Genomic DNA, 23,304 nt, shown 5'->3' on the forward strand with positions numbered 1-23,304 from the left:
AAAAAGAGGGAGGTCGAAAGCAAGGATGACAGGCTAGGTAGGAAAAATGAAACCAAGTAAGTTTAATCATAAGTTTATTATTACAGTTGTCTCCATATATTGTGAGCCCATTTAAATGTGATTTTATTGATGATTTTTCTTTAAGAGTTTCTTTCGTGGAAGGGTGCCTGGGTGGCTCAGTTGGTTAAGCATCCAACTTTGGCTCAGGACATGATTTTAGGGTTCCTGGGTTTGAGCCCCACGTTGGGCTCTGTGCTGACAGCTCAGAGCCTGGAGCCTGCTTCGGATTCTGTGTCTCCTTCTTTCTCTGCCCTTTCCCCACTTGTACTCTGTCTCTCTCTGTCTCTCAAAAACAAATGTTAAAAATTTTTCCTTCATGGTAAAAGTGGCTAATATCATTATTCTTGGAGGTAAAGTAGCAGTTACATTAATCAAACACAGATATACTTCTGTGCTTAACATAGACGGCTAGAGAGGACAAGCCCCACCTGTTCTCAGTCTGTGTTCTCTGCCCTTAGCACTGACAGCTGCAGCTGGAAGGGGCAAACTGGAGGTATGTCGTCTGCTCTTGGAACAGGGGGCAGCAGTGGCCCAGCCAAACCGCCGAGGGGCAGTGCCCCTATTCAGCACTGTCCGCCAGGGCCATTGGCAGGTAAGCAGGGCAGCTACTTCCAATCCCTCACGTAGGGGTGAGTTCTAGACAGGGCCCTCTGAGGCCAAGAGCAAAAAAATCACAAAGTTTGGGTTACTCAGCCATCATCAGGTTTGACGACTTGGGCCTTTGTTATTAATATTCTGGTTAACTGAGAATATGTCAGAAAGTTAACATTCAGAATCATCATCATTTAAAAAAAATCATCAAAAAAAATTTTAAGAAAGCGGGGGGCACCTAGGTGGCTCAATCAGTTAAGCATCCAACTTCGGCTCATGATTTCACAGTTGGTGGGTTTGAGCCCCGCATCAGGCACTATGCTGACAGCTCAGAGCCTGGAGCCTGCTTCCAGTTCTGTGTCTCTCAATCTCTCTGCCCCTTCCCTGCTTGTGCTTTCTTTCTCTCAAAAATAAATAAATGTTTAAAAAATTTTTTTTAAACATCATGATCTATATTGTATAGAAGGACTAGCTACTTTTGGCCTGGTCATGGAGTGACTCCTTCTCATACCTCACAGTATCCACAGGTTCTCTGGAAGGTTTATACCCCAACAGACCCCTGCTAGCTTGCTTGCAGGTATCTCAGGCTTGCCAAAAGAAAATGTGGTGTATGTAAGTTCTAGCTATGCAGTCTTTCCAGATGTTTGAATTCCAGATAAATGCTAATTTATACACTTAGGATGGAAAAGAAAGCATATTGGTATTAATCTTTGGAAGTATTTGTGTAGAAAAAAAGGCTCTAGAAGCCAAACAGTATTAAAGAGTTATCAAGAACACTTTATTATATTCCCTTCAGTCGTAAGTATTCACCACAGGTAGGCTTACAACCCCTACAGATCAATAAAAGGGCACTGGCATAAGTAGTGACTTATGTTGGAGCTCCCATTATGAGATCATCTTTGTCTACGTGTTGGCCTTTTTTATCTTAAATTCTCTTTTACTCAGGGGCTGAGTCAGAAATACACAGTTGGATTTTCATGTGGCTATCCTTTAAAGAGTCAGACATCAAATCACGTGGTACTAGCACTGTGCAGACACTAGAGGGAGTTCTTGCAGCAGAAAGTTACATGCAGAGGTGACTCACCTGTACAGCAGGACAAGATTCCACAGTGTAGGCAACAACATGCATGTGTCTGCCCAGCAGCTCTTCCTGGATAATTTGTCCCTGTTTCTCTGCATTTGCAGATTGTTGATCTTTTACTCACCCATGGCGCTGATGTCAACATGGCAGACAAGCAGGGTCGTACCCCGCTGATGATGGCTGCCTCTGAAGGCCATCTAGGAACTGTGGACTTTCTACTTGCACAAGGTCAGTCCTGGGATCCCAGAGCTGGGGATGGTCAGTGCCTATAGCAACCCAAGGAATTCATGATTTCCAGTGATGGAGTCTAAGAGATGTTAAGAATAGATACTATTCATCTAGTTGGTTAAAATATGAAGGTCTGTCTCCTCTCCTCTTGGATACAGTCGGACCCTTTCACTCTGATAGTCTTTGTTTCTTTATGGTTTGAGGGATTTTTGGTATTCTAATCAAACTAACATATTCTAAATTCTTTAACTCAAATCTGTAATCTTCAAACTTTGATTTTTTTAATATACACTCAGCAGATGTTCATCTTCCAAAGACTGCAGTTTTTCTTTATCAGTTATCTTGTAGGCCTGCACAACTAATACTTTTCTTGTATCCAGAGGAGGCAGACAGAGATTAAGACGGTTGCTGACAGTGGGACCCTATATGAGAAATCAGGATATTATTATTTTCCGGTTGTAATAAACTCCTTTGACATTAACCAACATTCATATACTCCTGGTGAATGGGAAATAATAAAGCAGATTGTAGTCACACCACCTTCAAAAGCGTTTCAGGCTCCTTTTGATTGCTCTGACCTCAATCACCTGTACAAAACAGAGGTGCGTGATGGTGGACTTCTATCGTGGGAAAGTCGCACGTGACTCTACAGTACCATCTAGTGGAGTTTGAGCATTCACATGAAGCAGAAGGTAGTCGATTGTGAGGAGCCTAATGATTCCATTCCAGATAGCCTTCCCTCTAAGCAAACTGGACCTAAACATCGATAATTACATCTGTGGGCATGCACACTTCAGGGAAACCAGCCCCCTGAAGAATCACACCCAGGCCAGCACAACAGCAGGTAGTTGAGTTAGGAAGAAAACAAGGTTTCTTCTAAGATTTCAAACTAAAACTCAGCCAAAGATTTATTGGGTCTTTAGCTATATCCTCCAAAGATTTGTTTGTTTCCACAGCCTCAGACTCATAACACTGGGTCTGAACCAGAGAACTGCTCTTCCAGTGTACAAAGTGGTTCTTGCTTCCCCAATACAAGCCAACAAACAAGTCTGGTTTCATGATATCTATCCTCACTTCTGGCAAGAAGGGGTTGGGGGAGAAAAAGGGGAGTACCTAGATTCTCAGGATAAGATGTGGCATGAGTAAATGTCCCAGAACAACCCAAGTCTGCTGGAAAAGGCAGGACCTCTTCAGCCACTGATAACCTTCAGATCACTGCACAGTGTCTGTCACATGCCAATAGAAGCTTATCAGACACAGATTCCAGAGATTTGTTCTCCCTTACCATTGCAGACATGCTGGTCTTTGTACTACTGACCTTCCTCAACTTATGATGGGGTTACGTCCTGATAAACTCAAGTTTAAAATATCTTGTTGAAAATATCTTAAGTCCAGCATGCATTTAATACATCTAACCTACAGAACATAATAGCATAGCATTGCCAACCTAAAACGTGTTCAGAACACTTATATCAGCCTTCAGTTGAGCAAAATCATCTAACACAAAGCCTACTGTATAATAGAGTTGAATATCTTGTATAGCTTATTGAATACTGTACTGAATGTGAAAAACAATGGCTGTGTGGGCCCAGAATGGTTAGAAGTGTATCCGCCGTTAACCCTCATGCTAGTGCAGCTGCCGGCGAGCCGCGGCTCACAGATATTAGCCAGCATCACAAGAGAGCACCGTCCCCACACGTCACTAGCCTGAGAAAAGGTCCAAATTCAAAATTCTCAGGATGGTTTCTACTAAATGCGAATCACTTTCACACCATCGTAAAGTTGAAAAATTGTAAGTCAAACCATCATAAGTCAGGGATCCACAGTATTTCATTTTTTCACACTTAATTCAGAGACTTCCACTAAAGCAACAAACCCTACAAACAGGTATGTAGCCCACATTATTCGCAGAACACTATTCTAGTGATATGCCAGTGAGTGATTTTCTTTTAACTAACACACTATAAGTCTGTGCCCTCTAAGAGTCTGTAATCTGGGAAGGAAGGAATGGAACAAAAATACCTGAAAAGCCAAGAATCCTAAGAGCTCTCATAAAGGTATTTCAGTTAGGAAAGGGCAGACCTTGAAAGGTGACTAGGAAAAATGTTTTGTTTTAGGGAGGGGATCGTAAATGAAAAGTTAGGGAGGAGAACCAACACAACAGGTTTAAAGAAATATGCGAGTTGTCCAGTGAACTCATGACAGCTCTTGGGAAGTAAAATTGGAAACGTATGTGGAAAGAAACTGAAAAGGAACAGATTAAAAGAGGTTTTGGCTTAATTCTGAAGGCAATGGGGAGCCTTTCAAGGTTTTTTAAAAGAGAATTGATGCCAGAGTTGTGCTTTAAAAAAAATCACTCTGGAAGTAGTGTGAATAGTAGATTTGATGGAGAAATTAGAGTGGACCAGGGGATCAATTAGGAAGCATTGTAATAGAATAGATGAGAAGTAATGAGGCGCTAATCCAGGTGCAGTAGCTGTTAGAATAGAACAGAAAGGCCAAGTGCAAAAAATGATTTGGGATATAAAGAGCAATTACATGTAGGAAGGGTAGTTGAGTTGAAGCTAACTCCAGAATGTTAAAATGGATGTTTGGAAGAGGTGTAATTCCATTAACTGCAAACGAAAGAAAAGAGAGAAGAGGAAGATTACATACTGAATTTTGGATGTAAATTGAATATACGGGTTTATTTCATGTGTATCTCCAATTAATTTCTTAAATTCCAGCTTTCCTCTTCTATGGAAGGTCAGCTTATCTGTAACATACATCTAGAACGTTCTTATCCTGCTTCTTCCACCAATGGAGGCTCTGTCCAGGGAATTTATAGATGTTGCATCTGAGAAAACTCCTTAGGTTCTGTCCCACATTCAAATCCATTCTGTGTTAGAGTCAGTGTTTTAATTGCAATATATGACAAGATAACCCTATACATAAATGGCTGTCATAAGGGCTAGAGGTATGGTACCTTCTAGCCCTTCATCCTGCTGTGGAAAGCCACAGAGTCTGGTTGCCTGACCTCTAGGGATACAAAGGTGATAGGGCGGGTAACTGCCAAGTAGACCCTGAGCCCAGCTGTGGCACATCTCACATCTGAATCCTGTCCAGCTGAGGAGGCAGCCTGGAAAGTATTCTGTATGCAGTAAGCTGATCCTAATTTAGTTAGTATAACATGGCAACTGTGTGAAAAGAATTGTCTTAGGTACTCTTCACAACTAGCCAGGAAATGACAGGCTCTTTGCCATCCAAGAGCTTACAGTCTAGTCTAAGAATCAAATGTATATTGAATTTTAGACTAATTACAAAACAGTGTATCAAGTGTGCTTGATCCTTAGAGATGAAAATACAAATGTTGAAGAGAAACAGATGTAGAATACCAAAGAGGCTAAGAGAGTGGGGATGGGATCACTGAAGGCTGACAAGTTTAATTAAACTCTGAATTTCCTTGTGGCCTGGGCTCAGGCTCTTCCCGTGAGTTCATTTCCCCCACATTCTAGGGAGGGAGAAAGTGGCCTGGTACTATCACCAATAATAAACATGTACTGAGCTCCTCCTGTTTTACAAGATCCTCTCTAGGAGTTTATACTACTACAAATGGAAGACTTTTGCTGAGTTCTGAAAACATTCATCGAGAATTTATTACATGCAAGTAGGATACGTAAAAAAAGATTAATAACGGAATAAGGTGACATATGTTATGCAGATTCAAGATGAGGTAACAGTGATCAGAAGCTTCCTGGAAATAGGGGGATTTTGAAATGGTTGCTAGAGAATGGGTAGAAGTGAGGCAGGTCATGGGGAAGGAAAAGATTCCCCATGAGAAAGCAAACATGACCAAAAGTGAGGATACAGAATATTGTGGGAGAGTCTAGAGGCAGTGAGCACATCCATTCGGCCCAAGTAGAGGATTTTCCCAGTGGTGTAATGTAATGAAACTTAAGCATAGAGAGGAAGTTTGGGGGTAGATTGTGGAGGACCTGGAATACCCAGTAAAAACGACTGGGCTCTCTTCTACTGAAAGCTTGTAGGATCATTTTTTTTTAACAGTTTTATTGAAAGACCACTCACATACCAGAAACAAAGCTGTGCGTTGGCAGAGCTTACACCTTAAGTACCAGCTTTCCCTCCTGCTCTGAATTTTCATGTTTTTCGGGTTTCCTCAGGCTTGTGTTAATACTTACTCTTGTAGGTGCCTCCATTGCTCTCATGGACAAAGAAGGGCTGACAGCCCTCAGCTGGGCTTGTTTGAAGGGTCATCTCTCAGTAGTACGTTCTCTGGTGGATAATGGAGCCGCTACGGACCATGCTGACAAGAATGGCCGCACCCCATTGGATCTGGCAGCTTTCTATGGTGATGCCGAGGTGGTGAGTGCCTTTAAACAAGCCTCTGGGTCATAGGGATCTTAGGGAAGGTTCTCCGTCCATAATGTTATCTAGGGTTAAGGGTAGAATAACATGTAGATGATTCCTGATAGAAGGTTCTCAAATCCCTACTTGCTAGAGGACAGGAATATTCAAAACACCACTAAAGACGAAGAATACAGGAATGGCCTGTAAATACCATGGTCCCAGCCTGGTTTAGACCTGTGGTTAAATAAAGTCCAGGCAGCAGCCAGACTCAGTGGAGCAGCGCTGAGCCCTTGCACTTGTGTTAACTGTTCTCCTTGATCCATGTCCTAGGTCCAGTTCCTGGTGGATCACGGGGCCATGATCGAGCATGTTGACTATAGCGGAATGCGCCCTTTGGATAGGGCTGTGGGGTGCCGGAACACTTCTGTTGTTGTCACTCTTCTGAAGAAAGGAGCCAAGATAGGTAGGAGAAAGGAATAAGGTGCTGACCATCTGTGCCCAGGGGCCAGACTGGTCCAGTGGTCTGGCCGCCCTGGGTGTTTGGTGTGAGTGTGTGTAGTTTCCCCTCTGCCCTGGCCCAGTTATTGTCCAAGTGAACAGAAAGGCTCTTGGCCCAGAGCAAGCACCATCTGAGCCATGGTCTACACTACTCTGTGTCCAGAATCACATGGTTATCTGCCATGCCCCACGTAGCCTTGACCGGGAGGCTACTCTAAGCACATCTTGGTGCTAATGCCTCTGTGCCAGCCCCGCCCTGTGAGCATCCTCGATCCCTGCGCTGCCCTGAGCCTCTGCTTTCCCTTGCTCTGTATGTGCTTCCGACTCTGCAGTCCCTGCTGCTGCTGTCCCACCTGCTCCCCCATCCCACAGACCTGTAGGCAAGGGTTGGCTGATATGCTGGCTTTTTTGCTGCCTGCCTCTCACTGCTGCTTTTTCCTTCTTTTTTTTTTTTTTTTTCACCTTCATCCATTTTTTTTTCCTCTCCTACAACTTTTTGTTTTCTCCTTTCTTTGAAGGTTGTCAGACGTTACCGAGTCGCCCACGAGGTATATTTCACCGCTGTCAGCATCAGGCGTGGTCTGATGGCTTGGTCAGCTTTGCCTTCTCCTCTTTGATTTAGCCTGCATGAGTTCCCTACACCTCTAATCTTTTAATTTACTTCACCTTAAAAGAAGATTTTTTTTAATGACTGTTGTAGAGAATAACTTGAACTTTTGATAACTAACCCTGAAAAGCTTAGTTGGTAAATAATTCAGGTGTCTATAAACTAATCAATTTAACCTCTTCTTTCTCTTTGTGGGTAAAGTCGTCCTCAATAATGTTGGCTTGTTTCACATCTTTTGACATTCAAATTGTACTCCTGCTTCAGAGTAAATCCCAGGGAGGCCTATTTGATACTTACAAATTAAGGGAGCCTTTAGAATCTTTAATGGTTCCCCTTCTGCAAAGTACAGATTTTTAAATTAAGAGACTAAACAGCTAGGGATTTGGAGTCCCAGGTTCTAAAATAAATTGCCCTTTTTGGATTTTTTAAATCTTGTGGTGACATTTAATGCAAACTCTTTCTCCCGATTACCTTATTTAAAATAACTCCAGACTTAGCCATGGCCTGCCCAAATACAACACACAGGCTTTGCTGCCCTCCTGTGGTGCAGGCTCAGACAGTTCAGATATTCTTATTTTAAGGTGAATACAAATCCAACGCAGCTTCTTGGCAGTGGGAGTCCCTAAGATACTCCCAGGTCTGAAAGATGAGGAAATTGTTGTGGAGCAAGTTGTTCTCTCAGCAGAAATTCCCCCAGGATGTTTTTTTCACCTAGCTTCCTACCACCCTTACATTGTCTGAGTTTTTTACCCATCATGCATCCTGTACACTACAGGTCCAGCCACATGGGCGATGGCCACCTCCAAACCAGACATCATGATCATCCTGTTGAGCAAGCTGATGGAAGAGGGGGACATGTTTTATAAGGTGAGAGGAGGAAGGAACAAAGTTTCCTCAAAGCAGCCACTGACTGTTTTCTATATGTAGAATCTACTAAAGTCTTGACACTCTCATCCTTGTCTCTAGAGGCAGAGGGAGAATGCCATACCTCAGTGATGGGCTCATAAGTTGAGGATCCTGAGTTTTAAATTTCCCAACAAGAGAGCAAAAGTAGCCTACATAAGCCTGCAGCTGATCAATTTAAACACCAAATTTTACCTAGTTACTAATAGGCAGTTACATAGATTCTGCATGGAATCTGCTGGAAACTCATGGGACAAGTCAAATTATGTAGTACAGATACATAGTACTGTGTCAGGGGCTGCCTGGCTGGCTCAGTCAGAAGAGCACATGACTCTTTATCTCGGGATTGTTAAGTTTGAGCCCCACGCTGTGGGTAGAGATTACTCAAGTATATAAAACTTAAGAAAAAAAAAATTACGTGTCATAGTTCTCTGGTTATGTTAAGATTAGCGGCATCTTCTTCTAAAGGTAAATACAAATCCAACCTCACTGAGATATCCCTGGGCCCGAAGATGGGGAATGATTATGTAGCACATTATTTCCATGTCCCACCCATCCCTGTGTAAGAAGTGTACAGAGTTCCTGGGAGCAGGGTTGTATTTCCTGAGGACCCTTTGTGTGAAAGTCATGATAATCTAGGACTCTCAGGCTTCTATGAAACTTGAGTCCTGACCCAGCCAGGATTTCACGTGACTTCCAAGAAGGGTCTCATTACTCTAGGACTTTGGGATAGCACTGCTGTCAAGAATCTAAGCCCTGGTTAGAATATAATTTCTGATATTCTGAGACAAGGAGTCCTACCTCCTAATGAGGTTAGGCAAGCTACTGCTGTTCCCACCCAGAATTCTACCTTGGCCAACTCTAGATCTGTCCTTAATGAATGGTGCTGCAGAGAAAATCAAAAGGTCAGGATCCCTGGTGGAGTTGCAGCTGTACAGAAGGAATGGAGTAGATTAAGATCAGCTAAATGAATGGGAGATGTCTCGTGCATCATTCTGAGCTCAGCTGATAGATTTTCAGATACAAAATGTAAGAAAAGTTCAAGGCCCCTGTGACCAGATCCCTAGGCTGGGATTTACTTCATTGTGGAAAATCCCTCCTGCACAGATGGATCACACATTCTAAACTTCTCTTCTCTACTACCACCTTACCCCAAGCCTTTTTTAAAAACAGGGGAAAACTGACTGATACTGTTTATTCACTGAGATTAGGGAAGCAACAGCTAGACTGTTTTAGCTCCCACCTCCTTGTAAGGAAGAGAATGACCTCTCCTAGGGGACTGGCAAGGTGGGACATCAAACAGGAAAAGAACTTTCCAGGCAGGCCAAAAGTAAAGAAGTAGTAATAACTCTGGAGTGGTTGAGACTAGGAAATGATGTGTGTCCCAGGGAGATCAGGTCAAGAAAAAGCTCCTTTGAAATGAGCAAGGTCCGTCTCTTGGGAATCCAGTTGGGAAGCTGGAGGTTCCAGGTGTTGGTTCTCTGGCTTAGGTCTTGGGTATTCCCTTCAACCTTGCCCTTCCTGCCAGGCGAGTTTCCTGTTGAAAATACTGGGCCCTCTGCTCTCACCACCAGGGCCAGACCTACTCCCTAGGCTGGTGGTTGGGAGGGCTAGCTTAGTACTTGCTGCGGAGAGGAGGAAGGGAGTGGGGCCACACCTCCTCAGCTGCTCAGCAGACCAACTGTGTGTTTTGCCGTCTTGTACTCCCGTTAGAAAGGTAAAGTAAAGGAAGCTGCCCAGCGCTACCAGTACGCTCTGAAGAAATTCCCTAGAGAAGGATTTGGTGAGGACTTGAAAACCTTCCGGGAACTAAAGGTGTCTCTCCTCCTCAACCTCTCTCGATGTCGCAGGAAAATGAACGTAAGTCCCTCTCCTCCCAGCTGCTTTCTACAGCCCTGGAAGTTGACAGCCCGTGTCACTCACTGGCTCTTACCAGGCCCCTGAAATCGTTCTCTGCCCCATTTGGAACTTGGTTGTCCTTCACAGAGCACTGACATTTGCAATTTGAAAGAAATCAAGTCTAAGTACAATCCGTATCTGAAACTATAAAAAAGTTAATGCTGTGGGCACTTCGGTAGCTTTATGAATTTTTAGTTCCCACTGAAAGTGATTGGAATACCATCATCATTACCTCCTACCCCCAAGTCAGTTTTCTGGTCTTTGGGAAAATGTGAGAGCAGTGGTCACTAGAATTCCAGCTGCAATTAGATATGAATTTTAGTCACACCCTTCCTTTCTCATAGACCCCTAGTCACTTAAGGCAGGGCTGGAAAGAAGGCTCAGGACCATGGACTTCAAGGTTTATTTCAAAGGCTAGTCTTGAACTTTTCCCTCCTCTCCTCATCTTTTTACTCCAGCGTGCCATGTCCATTCTTGTCAAAGAGGGAATCTTAGAACTCTTCCTGGTCCATTGTTATCTCCCACGTAGTACTTGGTCCTTCTCACCAGCCACGCACATACCGTCTCTGATGCCCTCAGCCACTGCTCCTGTGACACACAGATGCTCCCAGGCCAAGAACCCTCTCTCAGAGACTGGGAGTAGCTGAGATCGTGTCGGGAATCTCTGACAGCCCCCGCCTGAGGTCTCACAGTTACTTCAGGAGCTAAAAACAACCCACGCCAAACAGGAATGCTGATACTTAGAGAGCTCAGCTGTGCAGAAGTGAGATTTCAGCTGCAGGGGCAGGGGGTCTGCTGGCATTTCCAGAGAGGGGGTCTGCTAGCAGTTGTGTACACGACCTTCACATCCTCCGTCTAAACCCTGGCAACGAGAAGAGCCTTGTAGACGCACGTGTCTCAGAGGATACAGTTACGGCCCAAGGAGGCAGAGTTGCCCCAGGTGCTGAGGAGAGGGGGAACACAGTAGCGGTTCCTGTGGGAAGGGGACACCCCAGGGGAAGGCAGTGAGGCCCTTCTGTGAAACATAACCGGATCAGCAGTACCCAGGGTCCCCCGTGGCAGCAACCCGTGAGAATGAGATGAAGCTAGGAGCTGCCGCCAGCCTGCTGCCTTCTCTTTTGCCTGAACAAATAATCTGCTCCTTAGAAGCATTCCAAATCTTGCCAGAAATGGTGATTGTCCAAAAGAAAAGAAGGGTAAGGTTGGAAACAGAGTAGCAATAGGTGACTCCCATAAGATGGAATACTTCCTCTCTATAGAGCTCCACACTTGCTCAGAAACAGGTGACAGCCACCCCCCATGACCAACACTGAACCAAACACCTGAGGTCTGTGTCTCAGAGATGGCCCATCACTTTTTCTGGTTAATTTCTACCCATGCCCCAGGCCCTTGTTCCACCTCAGGAACACGCATGTCACCAGAGGTTACTGTACTAAGGCTCTGACATTGAAAGAAGAGAAAGCACTCTGTCTTTAGCTTAGTATGGAAGGCTGCCTTTAAACGTACGGCTCTGTTACCCAGGTGCCTGTTCCCAGGGTTCTCCTAGGAGGACACATGAGACCACACTCCTCAGGGACCCCACTCCTCAGATCACACCCTCAGGGACCCTCAGGATCAAGAGATGAGGGGACAACACAGACCCCGGTCATAGCCTTGGCCCTCTCTTATTTTAATTTTTTTGTTTTAAATGCATCTAAGTAGGGAACCAGTTCAGAGAAGGAGAGGCCAGAGAAGCCCCTGTGAAATAGAAAGGAAAACCAGTTACCGAGCCTCTGCCATGTGCCGGAAACCGCATCGGGGGCTTTCCAATGCGTCATCCCACTTACTTGCACTTGCAGAGTAGACATGGGTGAGAACACACGGCACACCCTCTCAGGGGCTCCAGGGGGGACCAGAGGCCTGAACCCAAGTCTGTCTGGGGTCCCTACCCTATCTGGTCTCCATGGTCAGTGCGGTTCTCCTTTACGCAGACCTCATCCTGCTGGAGCTCGCTCACCCGTTAGGAAGCCGAGGAATAGTGGGTGTGACAGGAAGCCGGGGGTAGGATGAGCGCCTGCGTGAGGTACATGGATGTGTTTGCCTCACACACACCGTGTAACAAGAGTCCCGGTTTCCAACTTCAGGAGCTTCACTGGGTTAACATCTGGCTTCTGGGCTAGAAAGAACTTCGTTAGAACAGCAGAAAGAAGGCAAATTAAAAGTATCTTCATGCTTCTGGGCAGATAAATTCCCCGGGAGCTGTTGCAGGGCCACACAGGGCAAAGGTGAAGGAACTCCCAGTCTGGGCCACGTGGCTAGAGCCGTGCCAGGCATGTCGAGAATCCCAGGTGTTCCATCCATTAATGTCAAACAAATGTACCTGTAATCTGTTTTATTCCCAAATTGTCTATTTTTCATATCTCTTCAATGACTCATTTGCACACCTATTGTAATGACAGGATTTTGGAATGGCGGAGGAATTTGCTACTAAGGCCTTGGAGCTGAAACCGAAATCTTATGAAGCTTACTATGCGAGAGCAAGGGCCAAACGCAGCAGCAGGTGAGGAGAGAGAGAGAGAGGGTGAAAAGCAAGAGATCTCTGTTCCGAAAATCCGGCCAAAGCCATGTAGGCCGTCCTGGGACCTATGTACCCAAATGTGTCTATCCCTGAGGACTTTTAGGGCCAAGCTTTGGGGATGGCTCCCATAGCGCAGAGTTCCGCTTAAGACTGGCAAGTCTTCAGGGCTGTGGAGCTCTACAACATTTCACTTTGGGAGAAAAATGCCTTTGCGTTGTTGGAGAATGGCACCTTCTTCCAAGAAGCCTCTGCCGTATCTCAGTCACTTTTTAACCCCTAAAGCAGATAGCATAAAGAGACACTGGTGACTTAAGAAGAGGTCACGTAAGCAAAACATCTTCCTGGCCCTTTTAGAGAAATAGGATGGGTCACTTACACCACAGGCTCCTCTTTCTTTTCCTAGAGGCATTTGAGGAGTCCCTGTGGTATTCAGTCTTCCTTCTGGGGCTCTCCTCAAGTCTGGTGGCATCAAACCTCCTCCTCACCTAAATCCCCACCACCACCACACCACACACTCATGGAGACAGGAGGTCCTTGCTGCCAGGATTGAGGGGGCCCAAGAGAAACTCCATCCCTCGTGTCCATCTGCTGTGGCTTGGCCAATGGGAAGGAAAGGCTCCAGAAAGACCTAGAACCAGCCATCACTGATCTTTGGATAACTTGTCACTGTCCTCGATGCTTCCTGCCCAGTGCCCTCCCCTTCTCCTTAACATGGCCTGGGAAAGAACTGCTTCAGGGTCAGTGTTGTGGCCAGGGGCGATATGGTCCTGAAAAACCAAATCCAGGTTAAGTCTCAGCAATGATGGTGGCAGAAATATTAGTCTTAACTAGCTGGGGTAACAGAGTCCTTACAGAAGCTTGACTATCAAATTCTCTTTTTCCCCAGATAATTCCTTCCCCACAAGGCCAGTTGCCCCTTTCCTGGGCGATCTTAATAGAGAGGATGGGGATATCTCTGAGAGTTCTTGTCCTCATCTGTAAATTCGAATCCGAGTTGCCTAGTCAGCAAGCGTCATACCTGCCCAGCTCTGATGTAGCAGAACAGAGGAGCAACAGTGCTGGGGGGCAAGGGGAAGAAAAGGGCGGAGGACAGTCTTCTGGCCTAGGACGGAACAGGCCTGAAATTCGGAGCCAAAATATCGAGAATATAAAGAAAAAATTATGCTGCATCAGCAAGATTCTTAAATATTGTAGTTAACTGTTTTTTTGCTAAGCTAATTGACAGTGACCCTGTAAATGACAACCCCACCCAACTCTGATACTGCCTGGTGTGCATTTGGGCACTAAAAGAATCTTCCTGAAGGGCCTGGCTGGACTGATGAAATGGGGCCATTTCTCTACTAATCCCAGAGAGGCCAGAAGGAAGATGGAGGGTAAACGGGCTAAGGAAGCATTCTGGACTCTTCCAGAATGACAGCCTACCTGTTTCCTTCCTTACAAATCAAACAAAACCACCCCCCAGACACCCACAGATGCCACCCCAGTTCTCTAAAATAGCGACCGTGGTCCTCAGCCCTTGGTGATTCCCGTTGATTCAGAATAACCCCGGTTCCTGTGTTTACATTTTGTCAAGCAGACAGTTTGCAGCAGCCTTAGAGGATCTGAACGAGGCCATCAAGCTCTGCCCAAACAACCGTGAGATCCAGAGGCTCCTGCTGCGCGTGGAGGAAGAGTGCCGACAGATGCAGCCGCCGCCGCCGCCGCCTCAGCAGCCGCCTCAGCCGCCGCTACCAGAAGAAACGGAACCCGAAGCACAGCACGAAGATGTATACTCTGTACAGGATATGTTCGAGGAGGAGTACCTGGAACAGGATGTTGAAAATGTCTCCATTGGCCTCCAGACCGAAGCTCGGCCCAGTCAGGGGCTCCCGATAATCCAGAGCCCGCCCTCCTCCCCAGCCCATCGGGACTCAGCCTACATCTCTAGCTCACCGCTCGGCTCGCATCAGGTCTTTGACTTCCGTTCCAGTAGTTCTGTAGGCTCTCCCACCAGACAGAGCTATCAGTCCACCTCACCCGCTCTTTCTCCAACTCACCAGAACTCTCACTACAGGCCCAGCCCACCACATACGTCCCCAGCCCACCAGAGCGGGTCTTACCGCTTTAGCCCCCCTCCCGTGGGAGGGCCAGGCAAGGACTATCCAAGCCCTCCTCCGTCCCCCCTCCGTAGAGGCCCTCAGTACCGGGCCAGCCCTCCAGCTGAAAGCATGAGTGTCTACAGATCCCAGTCGGGCTCACCCGTGCGCTATCAGCAAGAAACAAATGTTAGTCAGCTTCCTGGCAGACCAAAATCTCCATTATCCAAAATGGCCCAGCGGCCCTATCAGATGCCTCAGCTTCCTGTGGCAGTTCCCCAGCAAGGGCTCAGGCTACAGCCTGCCAAGGCCCAGATTGTGAGAAGCAACCAGCCCAGCTCAGCGGTTCATTCGAGCACCGTCCTCTCCGCAGGGGCCTATGGCCAAGTAGCCCACTCAATGGCTAGTAAATACCAGTCTTCGCAAGGAGACATGGGAGTAAGTCAGAGCCGGTTGGTTTACCAAGGGTCAATTGGGGGGATTGTAGGGGATGGGAGGCCCGTGCAGCACGTCCAGGCCAGCCTGAGTGCAGGTGCCATCTGTCAGCATGGAGGGTTGACCAAAGAAGACCTTCCACAGCGACCTTCCTCAGCATATCGAGGTGGTATGAGATACAGCCAGACACCACAGATTGGCCGTAGCCAGTCTGCATCCTATTACCCGGTCTGTCACTCAAAACTAGATCTGGAGCGCTCCTCCAGCCAACTAGGTTCCCCTGATGTGTCACATTTAATCAGAAGACCTATTAGTGTCAACCCTAATGAAATCAAACCCCACCCACCAACTCCCAGGCCATTGCTGCACTCCCAAAGCGTAGGCCTGCGCTTCTCTCCATCTAGCAATAGTATCTCATCAGCCTCCAACCTCACTCCTACCTTCCGGCCATCTTCCTCGATTCAACAAATGGAGATCCCACTAAAACCGGCGTATGATAGGTCATGTGACGAGCTGTCACCGGTGTCTCCCACTCAGGGAGGTTACCCCAGTGAGCCCACCCGATCCAGGACCACACCATTCATGGGGATCATAGATAAAACAGCCCGGACTCAACAGTACCCCCACCTTCACCAGCAGAATCGGACCTGGGCCGTGTCATCCGTGGATACCGTTCTCAGTCCCACGTCTCCAGGCAACCTGCCTCAGCCTGAGTCCTTCAGTCCACCATCATCCATCAGCAACATTGCCTTTTATAACAAAACCAACAATGCACAGAATGGCCATTTGCTGGAGGACGATTATTACAGCCCCCATGGGATGCTGGCTAATGGGTCCCGCGGAGACCTCCTGGAGAGAGTCGGCCAGGCCTCCTCGTACCCCGATGTGAAGGTGGCGCGGACCCTCCCTGTGGCTCAGGCATATCAGGACAACCTGTACCGGCAGCTGTCCCGGGACTCTCGACAAGGGCAGACATCCCCTATCAAACCAAAGAGACCATTTGTGGAGTCTAATGTTTAAAAGACGTTCGTTGGAGTGAGACCCATATGTTTTCACTGCACATCTTCAGGCTTGGTTTCCACATCTGAGGTAGTTCTCTGGCTTAATTTCTCATGCAGTTTCTGTGTGGTGTTTAGAGGTGGCAGCCCCGTGCTGGAGTTCTTTGCATGCAGCCGACTGGGAAGCTGGCCTCCCGTGAGCCAGGACTTCAGTTTCTCTCGTCTGTGCCCCAGCCACATGCTCTCTCCCTCTCTTCCGATGCCAGCGAGGAGATTGTTGTGCCGTGTGCTTTAACCCAGGGAGATCAGACACACTGGTCAGCTTTTTCCAGGAGACAATCGCTTTCACTGATGTTCTTGTTGTGTAAATGTCTTTCTCCTTTTTTTACAAAAATAAGATGTTCTTGTTCGTTTTCTTCTAGGAACTTTAGAAAGAGTATGACGCCCCTTTGCCTTTGCATTCTTATCCAGTGTTATCCAAATAGCCAACCCCAGTGCATTCTTGTGCCATGGTGTCCTCCCCTGGACTGCCAGCTCCCTGCAGTCATCAGGTCTAGAATGTTCATTTAGATTATCGCTGGTCTTCCTACGGGGGCAAAAGGATCAAGGAGAAAGAGAAGAAACAGGTCAATTAAATTAGAAGAAAAAATATATATATATATATAATTATTTGAAATGTCACTATGTTGATTTTTCAAGAAGCGTTTTATGAATATTTAAAGAACAACTATCCCTTTAAATAGTTCACCCAGCCAAGGAAATTGGATGAGAATCATGGATATTTTTAAATAATCCACTGAGAGTTATCCTTTAGGTTTTTAGCCAACAATTAACTATTAAAAGCTATTGATTTTCCATGGGGGGGGGGGATACATAAATACATAGAAAGAGAGAGGAAGAAAGACTGTTCTGGATTCTCAGAAAAAGGCTATAGAAAATCTCTTGTCTTGGCGAAGTCTACTTTTTAAGTCCTGGTACATCACTGAGCATCATATCTCATAAAAGCAAACTCTTCGCCAAAGTTTGGTACAATAGTCCTGTCGGGTCTTCACCTGGAGCCACATTGTGTTCTACTGGCCCTCTTTCTTTTAAACCCACATGGTACCGTGAAGAAATTGGTTCTTTGAGAAGCAAATTGAATTCTCTTGGGGCTGTAAGACTTTATTCCTGGAGTTTGCACCCAGGACTGTTGCACCCCATGCCAGGTGTCGTCTGATTCCGTTTCAAGATCTATAGTTTCATTATCTGTTTACTCTAGGAATTGTTTCTTCGTTTCTTTCTCTAGGTAGGAGGGTTTGGGGAGTGATCTTTGAAAACCAGGCACAGTGAAGTGTTTCAGGGAGCAGACAGACCCCTTTCAGCCCTGGGTGGGGGAACATGAGATAGATAGCAGGTCCTCTGATGCAGTTACCCTCCACACTTCTTCTGTGTCTTGAGGTCGTTTGCTGACCTGTCCTTTGCGTGACTGAGGCCAGCACAAGATGGACAGCAAGAACACTGAAACCAAAGCCTTAGCACAGGCCTGGTACTGACTGCGCATCAGCTCTTAGAACTTAAGAAGCTGAACAACAGAGAATCAATTCTCTGTTACTACGAATCATTCTGCTCTTGTGAGTAAAGAAAGGGCTATAAGAAGGGCAGTTTCCTGAATAAAAATCCAGATGTGACCAGACCTGTTTGTCATAGTAAGTGTCCTCTGAAAGTATCACTAAGACCTGGGGAGCATGCAGCTGAGATCAGAAACATTTCTCTACCAATTTAGATTCTGCCAAATGGACGGACCCCTCAGCCCCCAAGCCCGACACAGGCCAGGACTTGTCTCGGGGCCAGCTCAAGACCCAGAGTCTTCCCACTCTCAGATGCCCAGGGACTGTCTCCTACTCAGACCAGGGTGGGCGCCAGTGTCTTGTCCCTTCCCTTCCCTTCCCCCTCTCTTGCTTCCATCTAGAAGGGGAAGTGTAGAGCTGTAGCATCAGCCTGCAGCCGGGAGCCCAGCTCCCGCTTTGCCCAGGTCTCAGCCCTACAGGGCCCTTTGCATCTCACCCCTCCCTGCCCACCTCTCACTGAGGAGCTGCTGCTACATTCTGAAAGATGTCCGTGTCTGTGAGGAAAGTGCCCCTGTGTGCCTGGAATGCCACACACACCACCTGCACTCAGCTGTCTAGGTGAGCGAGCAGCTTCTGCACCTCCCAGACATGCCACTGATGCCACTTGTCCCCAGGGTGTCTCTCGGCTTTCCTGGACAAACCGGAGATTTAGGGTCTATGCCTTATTGGGCAAAACACTTAAAACAGTCAAAATGCCGTTCTTTTTTAGCCATTATAAGAGGGAGTGAATGTCACTACTGGGCGCCAGTTGAGTTTGACTAGAAAATGCCGACTGGACCTGATTGGGGGCAGGAGACCATTTTTCCTTGCTCAGCTGACTGCCCATGCCCTGTTGTGCTACTTCACTGCCATGGGATGATCTTAGTACTGTATCCCGGAGACGCCCTCTCCCCCAGCAGCACTCACTGAGTCCGTGTCTGGCTTCTGGTGGGGGAAGTTTTTCAGATGAAACTGGTTAAGTTCCAGTCACCCAATTCACACACTCTGAAATGGAGACAGTGGTAACAGACTTTAGCCTCTAGGTTTCTCACCAAATTGTACGTTTGTGTTCACCCAGAATTCTTGCACTAATGGGTTTCCATCACATCATGTCTATAAATGGGTGCACTTTACTGTTTGAATTTGTAACTCTGATAAATACTGGATATTTAAGTGTGCGTAATGTCTTCATTAGAAAATAGCAGAACCGCTCTTGTCTTTTAGTGTATCTTTCAAGGGAAAAAAACGGAAAAAAAAGGAAAGAAATCAAGCAGTGGATCACAACATTTATAGCACAAGAAATAACTGTTGTATATAAGCATCAAAGGGATTAAGAATTTTTAAATACAAAAAATATTTGCAGTGATTTTAAAGTGCTTTTCCAGCAATTTTCTTAGGGACTCCTGAGACATGGTTACTTTATTTACTGGATCAGTAAGGCACACAATTAACAATTAAAAATTAATGTTTATTTACAAAGTAAAGGGAAAACCTGTGTAACATGAGAATTTGGCATGGACAAAATGGAGACCATTTTGTATCTGCTGTTGTATCTTGTCCGGGTTGCAGACGTGCACTATTAAAGCCCCAAATTAATAGAGCACAAACCCTTCTTGTTCCTCTCCCACGTGCCCCTCTTTCTAGATGTGTTTAACTTAAACTCGAAGGCTCAGGAAAATTCCACTAATTAGAATCATGTACAGTACCCCAGGTCGTTGTCCAGAGATACAAGTTTGCTAATTTAGTTAAGCCTGGATTATTAAACACTTTTCCTAAATTATTGTAAACAACAGCCTAGAGAAAGGTATTCTCAGTCCTTATATTGTATAGTAGTTTATGAACCCCTCTCTAAATATTGGTATTTTTATATCCCAGAGATGTACCCAATAGAAAAATTAACCAGTATCTAATTTAATATCCATAAGTATTTTCCTTAGATTTTAGTCATATACAGTGGGTTATGTAGACGTCACCTTGCTTCAACCATATTCTACCACTAGGTGTCACTGTGGCTCTGCACCAGGCTCGTCTGGTGGCAAAGACCGGCAGCGCGTCCTCTGGAGGGGCTGCTTCCAGGGCAGCAGGCAGGCCCAGAGGGTTCAGGAAGGAGGGGACAAAGACCTGGAAAGGGGTCTTCACGCATCCGTGCCAGTCGTGGCAAGATAAGCTCTTTGACCGCTACCTGCTTTTGGACCTTCAGCCAGGCAGAGGCCCGGAGAACGTTGACTAGAACTCCCTTCCTCTGATGGCCGGGTGGGTATGAGGAAGTCTCCTTTACTCCCCATAAGCTCCCCTCTCAGTTCCTCTTGGCCTCCAACTTGTACAACTCCAGAGATGTCACAGGTGGGTGGTTTGGTTCAAAAATAGTTATTTTTCTACTGCAGAAACGCCTTGGACAAAACCAGTTGCTCACTGAAACTTTGCCACAAAATGGAACAGGCTCCCCAGGGGGCAGGGTGTCCCCTCCCTGTCCCAGCCTCTCCCACCCTGTCTGTCTGTCTGTCCTTGGGCTGCCCACTTCTCACGAAGCCAACTTGCAAAGGCAGCCTGCTGCTGCTTCCACACCAAGGCCTGTGCCGCCCCGTTGCGCGCACGTTGGGAGGTGTGGCTTTTTCTCCTTTTCCTCTAGGAATTCCAGACTGACCATCTACCATGACTAACAACAATGAACAAAAAGGGCTTAGGGGTAAGAGCTACCTACAAAGACGTGTCATGGAAACCTTCACCATGCAATGCCTTGAACTCAGCTCTGGCTGCTCCCAAGAAAAGGTGGCTGGCTGGGGGCCTGGACACAAGCACAATGGGAATGGTGAGCCACTGTGCAGAGCTACTTGAATAATCACTGGGTCTTCATCAACTCCTTTTATAACACAGACCACTCAAGGGCTGAAGTGTTGGTAACCTGCATTTCGGTGTCCAATGCCTCACAGCTGCTGAACCACCCTGAGATGCTTGTGGCCACGTGATGGCCACAGTCAGAGCTTTGAAAGTCAGTACCAAATGAATGCGTAATTGGACACCAAAAATCAAGTGTTACTTTCATGTTTCCTCACCCATACCATCTCACTTCTTCCTGCTGACTCTGATAATCTCCACTAAGCTGACCTGTCAGGTTTTTAGCTGAATGCATATAGATGCAGGCCAGCATCACTCTTGTGTTTCAGACAGACCTACTCTGTGGACAGGAAGGAGCCTAGCTGCTTTGTTTTTGTAGCACTTACTGGCTGGAGTTTTCTTTTGCCTAATCGCTAACCAGAACACCTGGTTAGGGGGACTCCCCTCGATCCCTTCGGTCCCCAGGACCAGACAGAGAGTTAATTCTGGAAAATTTAGTACTTGAATGTACCTGCCTTATTGTGTACCAGCTTACTGGAAAAAAAGATAGAAAAGCCGGCTCCAGATCTCTCCTCCATTCACAGGTTATTTTGGAAATCCTGTAAGTTACACTTCCTGTTCTAGTTTATTTTTGTTTTTGTTTTTTCCTTTGGCTGATTCCTGCTGAGTGGGGCCAGTTCCTCCTCAGGCTCAGGGCAGGTGCCATTCTCAGGCATGGCCTCCTTTCCATCCAGCGCAGCATCTCCGTCTCTGTTCTGTCTCCTCCAAATCCAAGATGATTTTAATCAGTACAGACATGTACAGTCTACAATTAAAGAGTGATTTGTACTAATATGATTTTGATTCTTCCTCCTCTTTGCTGTCCTTTCAAGACACTTGCTGGAAAAAGCTTTAATGCACTTAGTTTTCCTTTAGGTTTTCTATGACTCAGATGTAAAGGACTTTCTCTGTACAGTATATTATCCGATGCATGTTTGTTCTCTCTCCCGATATATTGAACACCACACAGTTGTGAACTCGTGCAGTGGGGATGTCCCGCACCCCACAGAGGCATCTAGCCCCCTGTGTATAAGGAAAGACATTTTCCTTTGCTGTACTTGCTTGAGCAGTTGTATTGTCTGTACATGTGAGCTGTGTGAGGTAGATGTGAAAAGGTAAATGAATGCATTCTCCTGCCCATGTGTACAGATCGCCATCCGTACAATGAACTGTATGTATGAAAGCAAATGTACTTATTTATAAAGGGTAACACTTGGAAAAACACGGTGTTGTGGTGCTTTCTCCTTACGTTACGATACCTGCCCGGGGGGGCTGACTCAGCCTCCCCCTCACTGAGGCCTGCCGTGCCGAGGAGCCCTCCCCCAGGGACACGACTTTGGCAGGTTAAGACAGAGGCCACATTCCTGATGATTTGGTTGGTCTCTTGCGGAACAAGCAGAGTCACCCCTTTGGGCTCGTATTCACTCAGCGAAGTGACTGAGCACCTCCTCGGAGTTGGGACAGCGCTGTAGGCGCTCGTGAGATCTGTGGCTAAGACAAGCCGGTTCTAAGGGCCTTTCAGTGAAGGCTTGCAGCGCCCACTGAGAAAGAGAGGCTTTTTCTTTGGTGAGTTTCTCTCCAGCCAAACCAAGGGAGCACCGAGCTCTTCTTGTTTCATTGTAGTAGCTGAGGCCCGCACCCCCGTCTTGCTGCCTGAAGCGGGCTGCGGTGGGAGCCCGAGGTGAGGGGACAGCCCCAGCTAGAGTCCTTGAGGCTAACTCCGTCAAAGCTTCTTCCAGTGGCTTCATCTTCTCTTCAGAAATCTGGCCAGAATTTGCCATCCTCACCGTCTAGAGAGCGAGACGGCTGCATTGTAAATGGAGAGGCTGCGGGTTTCCTGCCCGGCTGGTACCTCTCTGTCTACTGCAGGGACAAGCAAGGGAAGAGACCGCTTCCTCTAGACACCACGTTGTGCTGAACAAACATCCCTGTTGCATAACCACATCCATTTCCCCCAAACAGAGCCGGGGAAGCAGGAAAACTCCGGGCACGCAGTCACGCACCCTAGATGCCAGAGTGGCCTTCAGAGAGGAGAGGAGAGGACTCCGGAAGCAACCACCTGCTTGGTCTGAAAACTTTGGGACTCGGGGGGTTCCAAACCCAGTAAGGTGAGGGACTCCTGAGGAGGTGAAGGAGAGGAGATGCGTGTCTAGAGGGAGAGGGGTGACCTTCGTGTCTGGGATCATTTGAATATTCACAAACACAAAGACCCTTGATCCAGAAGTGAGCACAAGAGCCGGAAGTGAGACAGCCTGCAAACGGGCCAGCTGCTTCTCCCCGCACACTGAGAGCCAGCTGTGATCTTGACTGAGCGATCAGCTTGGGACATGTATCATGCCACGTGCTTTGCATGCTTTTAAGCGAATGAAGTTTCGCACAGAAGCCTTGATTCAGGAGAAAGATTCTACAGATGCAGAAAGCAAAGACCTCTGGAGAACACAGAAAATAAAGTAAATGTTAGGAAGGACTCCTGTTCCCCAAGGATTACTCCTCAGAGGATTTGCTGCAGGGGGTCCCTTTAACTAGTGTTTTGTTTTAGGTGACGGGAGCACAGTGTATCCCAGC

General features: G+C 46.8%; 1 protein-coding gene across 11 annotated transcripts in view; it reads left to right on the forward strand.

The window, feature by feature from the left end:
- The window catches only part of TANC2 (tetratricopeptide repeat, ankyrin repeat and coiled-coil containing 2), a 361,357-nt gene extending 339,403 nt beyond the window's left edge, over positions 1-21,954 (forward strand). For 7 of the 11 annotated variants that reach the window (XM_042916896.1, XM_042916904.1, XM_042916905.1 and 4 more), the window contains 9 exons: positions 519-652; positions 1,837-1,960; positions 6,147-6,322; positions 6,638-6,770; positions 7,324-7,353; positions 8,188-8,279; positions 10,029-10,175; positions 12,653-12,753; positions 14,345-21,954. In XM_042916896.1, the coding sequence (XP_042772830.1) occupies positions 519-652; positions 1,837-1,960; positions 6,147-6,322; positions 6,638-6,770; positions 7,324-7,353; positions 8,188-8,279; positions 10,029-10,175; positions 12,653-12,753; positions 14,345-16,301 (2,894 nt within the window). In that variant the 3' untranslated portion in view covers positions 16,302-21,954. The remainder of the gene's footprint in view (positions 1-518; positions 653-1,836; positions 1,961-6,146; positions 6,323-6,637; positions 6,771-7,323; positions 7,354-8,187; positions 8,280-10,028; positions 10,176-12,652; positions 12,754-14,344) is intronic. The other 4 variants (XM_042916902.1, XM_042916907.1, XM_042916899.1 and 1 more) reach the window with 3 other exon arrangements.
- Positions 21,955-23,304: the final 1,350 nt, after the last annotated feature.

The sequence above is a fragment of the Panthera leo genome, chromosome E1, assembly GCF_018350215.1.
Source record: "Panthera leo isolate Ple1 chromosome E1, P.leo_Ple1_pat1.1, whole genome shotgun sequence".
In the NCBI taxonomy this organism is placed as follows: domain Eukaryota; kingdom Metazoa; phylum Chordata; class Mammalia; order Carnivora; family Felidae; genus Panthera; species Panthera leo.